The sequence below is a fragment of the Haliotis rubra genome, unplaced genomic scaffold (assembly GCF_003918875.1).
Source record: "Haliotis rubra isolate DU_JTF1 unplaced genomic scaffold, ASM391887v1 Scf19, whole genome shotgun sequence".
In the NCBI taxonomy this organism is placed as follows: domain Eukaryota; kingdom Metazoa; phylum Mollusca; class Gastropoda; order Lepetellida; family Haliotidae; genus Haliotis; species Haliotis rubra.
This window is the reverse complement of record NW_025765891.1, coordinates 3403611-3411365: the sequence shown is the minus strand read 5'-3', so window position 1 is coordinate 3411365 and position 7755 is coordinate 3403611. Positions and strand designations below refer to the sequence as shown.

The following is a 7755-nucleotide window of genomic DNA, read 5'->3' as shown; positions in this document are numbered from 1 at the left end:
AGATTATTATTGCCTGCCTTTCCATTAAGAAATAGTACACTTTATTGATACGCATTACAGTTCAGTCACTATAGCAGTCATCACATTAATGTCACATGAGAAGACGCATCACTGACCAAGTAAGTAAGTAAGCGAGTTTGGTTTTACGCCGCTTTTAGCAATATTCCAGCAATGTCACGGCGGGAACACTAGAAATGGGCTTCACACATTGTACCCATCTGGGGAATCGAACCCGGGCTTCGGCGTGACGACCGAACGCTTTAACCACTAGGCTACCCCACCGCCCCCCATCACTGACCAAATTGGTGTCGCAGTTCCCTATATTCCCAATGTTCTGTTTCTACATGTTCCTGTATTTTGCTTTCGCGAGATAACTTGACTTGGCTTTGCATGTGTTTTTGATGCATGCCACCGGTGGTGCAGGATACGTTCTTCCGCTAAAACCAAGCATCATCACTGTTTGCTAACGATTTCATGGGAATCGTACAATGTACAATGTAACAGTAAGGATTTGATCGCTTTAATCGATTTGAATGATTAATTTTGGATCAACAGCAGCAGCACCACCACCAGTAGTAGTAGTAGTAGTAGTAGTAGTAGTAGTAGTAGTAGTAGCAGTAGTAGTGGTGGTGGATTGTGTGGTAGTAGTTGTACCTATGTATTCATACGTGACATAACTGAGCGATGACTAAAAGCGGCGGAAAGCCATACTCACTGACTCATTCTTGACAAGCGTTAACACTTTATGAAGTAGTAATTTGTTTTATTACTGTAAACATTCAGGCTAAATGGCCACCATGTAATATTGTATCTATACACCATACTTCAATACGTGATGTTGCCTTTGTGCAGATACAATTCAGACATGGCAGAACTAATATCAACATATATTGCACGATGTTAACAGGTCCAACGTCCTTAATCGAAATTGGGTTCGTTTTAGTTAATCATATCCTGCCCTTCATCATGCAGGCGTCAGTATCATTTGTGCCAAGGAAATATACATTTATTTCAACAATCTGATAAATGTGTAACACATATACTTCCCCACACCAAACATCTATTCATTCTTGTTATTAATTCGCTATTCAACCTATAGCTCATATAACACAATATCACACGTCCACACTTCAACAATTCTCAATAAACGTCAGGCTGTGGGCTAGAGCCGGGAGTGACACCGTGGTGGTTGTACAGCACATGTCGTGTTAATATCATGTCTTTGTATACTCTGAATGTGTACATTTCTACGTCAGTCTCTCAGCTGATTACACTGTTCCGATTATAAGGTGTTTTGCAATGGCCTTGGGCGGGTCGGGCACGTACAGATACATTTATTTCTCATTCAATTTGAACTGGACGCATGGGTCAGTTATTTGCAAATGTCATTTGGATTGTCAACTTGCCATATTCGTGTTTATTGTATAGACATTTCATCCTCCGTGGTATTCAATGACAGATATTTTCATAAAATGAGAACCCTGGGGCCCACAGCTAGGGGTAGTACCATACACATTAAATAACCTCGCCTCCGCTTTAGAATTTGGCAGTCATTCGGAACAGCCCAATTTACGGGACCTGAAGCACCATTACTATTTCCCTCGTTACATGTGTATCAGTACTAAATATATACAACGCATAACAGACATAAGTACATTCATTCATTCATTCATACATTCATTCGTGGTACTTCATCAGCCACCACCAATAGCGTTAGTATCTGAAACATAGTGAATGTGAGATCGAGAAGAGTTTCCACTCTGTTTCTGTATATCACTGTGTCCCAGCCCCATGAGGAAGGACAGCGTTCAATACAGAAAGTGGTATACGTTATCACATGGGTAAGAACCAAGGCCAGGTAAATGGTGCTGAGAAAGGCAGGTGAATATACTGAGTACTGGATTCGAACCTCCTCTCGAGGATTTTGGCACGGGTAGTCTATATGAAGTTAAAACGTACTACGACAGGTTTACAATACGCATCCATTCAGCCAATTAACAGTAACTGTTGATAAATATAATTTAAAATTTAGACGATTTTAAGAAGCGAATATACTACAGCAAAATATGTATCCAAGTAATGTGAAATGCACGTCAAGCTAGGCAGAGAAAAGATAAAACATACACCAAGTTAACGGCGATTTGATATTTCATTTAAGAAATTAGACAATTGTTAACCTGTCGTAACATTACCATCGACTTAGGAACCTTAAGCTATGGCTTTGCCACACGCAACAATAACTATAGTCGCCCAAGTTCAATATTCGAATGAGCTCTACCTCCAACTTGGCGAGACCCACGCTTTAATGGCATTGATCCCCGCCGTCAATATCAATAATCAACTTTCATAAGAAAGCAATCAGAAACTAAGCCCCAAAACAAGGCGATAGCAATCACATATTAATTGCACATTGATGTGTACAGTGCCGCTAATGGATGCACGGTAATTAGCGAGTTTGGTGTAGATCGGTTAACCTATCACTATTGGAAATGCATCCCGCGGACTTGGCTAACACCGCTTTACTACAGCCTCAGATGGCAGTTAATGAGTTCATAGTCACTAGCCAGCTAAACCGCGCCCTCTGAAGCCCGAGCACGGGTAGGTGGGTTGAGTCGTCAGTGACTCTCCGTCAGTGTGAGGCAAGCGAGGCGGTCTGAGGCCTAGTGGAGGGAAGCGGCGTGCGTGTCCTCTCAGTGATCGGAGAAGCGTCGGTTGGGGCAGCCGCATCCGCGCCTCCCTCTCTCAATCAATAGGCAGGCTAGCGTGGAACGTGCCAGCTACCCCAAGTGGTAGAGTGGTTTGGATCAGTGAGGCCAGCTCGCACGCTGAGCTACAAATCCGGCACACTGTAATACTGATGTTCCAGTCCTGGGAAAACAGGTTCAATTGGAAAGAGACTTTTCCGCAGTTAGTGAAGGAGTGCTTATTTTGGGATTCCCATTATTAATATTGCTTGTTTGGCTCTGTCCGGCACGCTGTGGGGGTTGCCCCATCTGCCTTGGGTGTCATCGACAAATTGTGCACTTATAAGTTCCTGTGACCGTTATGCCAGTGGATAATGTTTGCTATCATACGAAAAGATTCCCGGAGAGGCTATATTTTATTAGCGGCTCAAGTTTCGACGGGAGTGCGTTAACTGGCTTATCCGAACAAAGCCGAGAGTGATGTGCAATTGGAATATTACGAAGTTTGTCGGAGTGGTTATTAAGAACAGAGCTGTGATTGCCTGACCGAGTGGCTAATGTACCCCCTTGCTGGAAGGGGTAGTATAGTGACCATAGGATCGGACAAGGGCCGGGGAGGGAGGACTGTACATCCCACGTACGCAGCATACAAGAGGGCGCTGACAACACGCCCCGCAGAGACTGGGCAACGTGCATTGACGATGTCAGATTTGACGGGGGTAAACTTGACCAACGTGTCCAGCACGTGGTCAGCTCCACCAGGACAGGTGGATGAAGGGAATGATTCTCTGGAGACACTGGTACTTGTGATCAAGTGCATCATCATGGTTGCGATAATGGTTGGTGCCGTCTTTGGAAACGTTTTGGTGATTTCGAGCGTCATCAAGTTTGAAAGATTACGAGCAATTACAAACTATTTCATCGTGTCATTAGCCTTCGCAGATCTGCTTGTGGCGATCCTCGTTATGCCATTCAGCGCTAGTATGGAACTCAGTGGTAAGTGGGTTCTGGGACGAACAATGTGCGACATCTTCAACGGCAATGACGTGCTCTTCAGCACAGCGTCAATCCTACATCTGTGCTGCATTAGCATGGACCGTTACATTGCCATCATCCATCCACTTCAGTACGAGAATAAAATGACTAGACATCGCGTTGCGGCTATGTTGACTATAACGTGGGTTGCATCAATCCTTATCTCATGTATACCAGTTCATTCACAACTTTACACAACTGTTGAGAACTACGAGAAGTTGGAGCATGATCATGAGACATGTACCTTCATTGTGAACAAGGTATACGCCGGAGTTTCATCCTGTGTCTCCTTCTGGATCCCTTGTTTTATTATGGTGTTCGTCTACGCCAAAATCTACATGGAGGCGAGAAAACAGGAAAAGTTCATTCAATCAACTGCAATGTACATGCAGTACAGTGATGCACGGGATTGTCATAGTAACGGCACCCTCCGAGGGGGAGCGGACGGTGTACCCCGTCTGGAAAGAAAAAGAATGAAAAGAGAACATAAAGCGGCAAAGACCCTCGGGGTGATAATGGGGGCCTTTATTCTCTGTTTTCTCCCCTTCTTTTCGTGGTATGTTATAACGACAATGTGTGATGAGAGTTGCCCGTATCCTCCAGTGATTGGGTCAATGCTCTTCTGGATTGGCTACTTCAACTCCTGCCTCAATCCTATATTATATGCTTACTTCAACAGGGACTTCCGTACTGCTTTTAAGAAACTGCTAAGAATCGAAAGCATGATCCCTTGTGATGGCTCCGACCCAACCACCCAAGCGCTTAACACTGCATACACGGACATGAAGAAAAATTCCGGAGCCGACATTCGAATGTCTACAAGCTCCGCGGGTCGGATCTCTTGACATGGACATTCTCGGACGAGGCTGAACTGTGTACTTTCCCATGGGAATCTATCATACGGTGCGTGTTAAATTTTGCCACAAACAGACCTGTGATATTAAAATTCTTTGCTTTTCATCCATCGTGTGGCTCGTCCATTCAAAGGTATGGTACTCGTGCGTTTCTATCGATAGTGTAACACATTTTGCCTTTATTCAATAGTATTATAAGTGAGAGTGAAAAACAGTACCTTGCCTGTTACACAATTTCTCATGCAACTAAGGGCGGCGTGACAGCTATTGACAAACTAGTCGATAATGTTACACTGCAGTAATTGAGTTTGAATGCTTCCCATACTCACACGTACTTTAGACGCAAACGTTAGTGATAAAAACGAAATCGTCGATAAAGTTGAAGAGGAGTGAATGAGTGAGTGAGGGAAATGAAAGAAAGGACAATGAAACGTATGATACGGATAATGCTTGTGTTATAAACGTACATATGCCTTACCAATACCATACAGAGCTTTTTCGTTTGAAATGTTTCTATCAAATACGATTACAAGATGTCAACACAACTCTACAGTTTGCATACGACCCAAGGACTATCGAGTTTGAGAGGAGTTTAAAATTAGCGTAAGGATACAAGCCTTCAGCAAGCAACTATTTCAAAGCGCCATTGTGCAGTAAATGGTCATTAGCAAGACTCACTACGCAGCATTGCTATCCCTGACCTGCTCATATTAAACTCTCTACAACAGTTTTGCACTTAGCTATAAATAGCATATATAATTGATACAGCAGTAATATTAGTACAGCTGATGGATGGTCGTATAGCGGGGTATATACGACGTCACTGGCAACGTATTCATAACACATCTGTCGTGTTCATATGTAAAGCCATCTTGAAGCGTCTAGAAAAACAATATCCTTTATCATCAAAGGCAGCCACAACACAGGCCAGTGCTATGTGTCACCCCCTTTTATTAACAACACGTGTCAGATTTAGATATTCGGTCTTGACCACCTGGTTTTATTATATGTAAAGAAATAATATACCCTGTGGGTCAGTGATAACCTGCCATCATGATGGTCGTGAAAAAAACACACCTTTTGGATCCCACTATTGATGACAACGTCTCCCTTCAGGTCTGTAATTAAGCCGTTCCACCAGTTGAATTGAATGTGCTTCGAATATGCCACTATATTGTTGACATAATCAGTCCACCTGCACCAAATGCATGTACAGACGTACTCCACGTCTACATTTCATTAATGACGAGCCACACGCCTGCTGCCGTTTCTGTCGATGGTGGTCCTCGCGAAATCAACCATTGCTATCCTTCTAAAGGAATAATCCCCAAATTGCCACGGCTCTGTTTGGGCGGTGAATATGATCACTTGTTGACATAGCACGCGAAGGTGGCATGTTTTATGAATAATGTATTCGATGATACGTGTTTTCAATTGTTACACTTTGGCAAATAGTAACAAGATTCTACATAATTGAAGAGAGCACGTGCGAACCTTTTAACACAGTGGCGATCAATCGAATTAATCCCAGGTGTTTAATGCCGGTTTATATTGCTTGTTTTCTATTAACCTGCGCGTTACAATATTTCACGATATCACGGCACGGCTCATCAATAGGGAACACGTCGGCGTGTATGTTGCTGTTACTGTTGCCGCAGTCACTACCGGCACAATCATCAACTTCCTACGTGTACTAATAGACATGAAAGCCTGTTTGTGGCATCAAGCAATATGACTTCTCATCTTCCAAGCACATGCCTTCTTCCATGTGGTATTGACTGAATATTTCATGTTTGCTCACATTAATGAAAAGAGAGCCTCCCGTACTGCCTTGTTGATGTGGAAGTTTACCTTACAGTCTCTCTGTTGGAGATCATTTCAACTTGCAGAAAATTTAATTTTTCTTTGTGGACAATATTTTAAACTTCTATGAACATAAAGCTATTTTTGATCAGGGCTTTCAAAACATTTTCATCGAGAATGTAAGTTAAGTCATTCCTCAAATGGTCATTTATACACCAGACTGTTGCTTCGTGGTTCGAGGTTTGGTAGTCGATCGATAATCAACTGAGAACGATCCCTGAGGGGGAAATGTCTACACGATCCGCGACAGTCAAACCCATGTAGAGAAAAGCTGAATTGCAGGGTAATTCTAGGTCATACGTTAATCCTCGGCTATCTAAAACGAATAGCGATTGTCACTGTTAGTAATGAATCGCACAGGGCTTTGTGAAGATAAGTCTTGGTGGTCGTCAGTTTCTGGATGGGACGTCAACAAGGTATTAGCAGCCAATTGAATGCATCAACATACGCGGAGGTCTCTGCCTTAATAACGAAAGTCGTTGGGAAAAGATATATTAGAGTCCATGTTATCAATGGAAATGACCGGGGATGTCAATAGTGTATGTGATAAGTTTCGATTTCAATGTCAGTTTCAGCTGACTACACATGTATACAACATCAAACAAAACATGTTTTGAATACAAACCAGTACTGTTAAACTAATACATCCTGTCCAATGTCTTGTCACTTTACTGTCCTGGGGCCAGTGGTCAAGATGGGTGACTTGGCTGATTGGATGTAATCGTCCCCGGCAGGATGCTTTCTTCATGATATCAATCACCGTTTTGTGATGCATGTGGCTCGTTTATATACAGACTTTCGTCGTTTTTTTGACTTGAGTATTGCTGGGCTCGCTGGGAAAAACCCAAACGTGAACCAGAAACACTCCAAAAGAGATATCATAATGTGAAAACGGAAAGCAACATACAACTAATGATATTGCTCACCGGCGTATTCACATTGGACACCCGGTATCATATTATATACCATATTAGAGGAAGATTGACATTAAATGATTTAAGTTAAAATGTACCTTTCGCATTTTACAGTGTCAAGCGACAAGGGAGCACATCTTGTGATTACACTTTGAAAATTCAGTTTTACTTCGAGGTATCCATTGCTCAATGATCACAGCATTTATCAAACTTTCCCGGGACCGTTAATTTCGAACAGCATGTGGTACGTTCCTTCAGTCAAACATTATATGATCTTTTTATGTATGGGAATTCGGGTCATTTAGAGTTTTGTACAAAAGGCTTTGTAAAACAATAATAACACGTATTTGCGTTCTTGTGTAAAATGGTAACCATCATTGACAGGGCACTGGCTGTGCCTTGTAG

General features: G+C 42.6%; 1 protein-coding gene across 1 annotated transcript; it reads left to right on the top strand.

Moving 5' to 3' along the window:
- The first annotated feature begins 2617 nt into the window (after positions 1-2617).
- LOC124274312 (octopamine receptor beta-2R-like) lies at positions 2618-4679 on the top strand. Its single transcript, XM_046709649.1, has one exon. The coding sequence runs from the start codon at positions 3242-3244 to the stop codon at positions 4562-4564; it is 1323 nt and encodes a 440-aa protein (XP_046565605.1). The 5' UTR covers positions 2618-3241; the 3' UTR covers positions 4565-4679.
- Positions 4680-7755: the final 3076 nt, after the last annotated feature.

What these genes read in the sequence shown, in the direction of transcription:
- LOC124274312 (XM_046709649.1), top strand. Translation starts at nt 3,242, where the DNA reads ATGTACCCCCTTGCTGGAAGGGGTAGTATAGTGACCATAGGATCGGAC.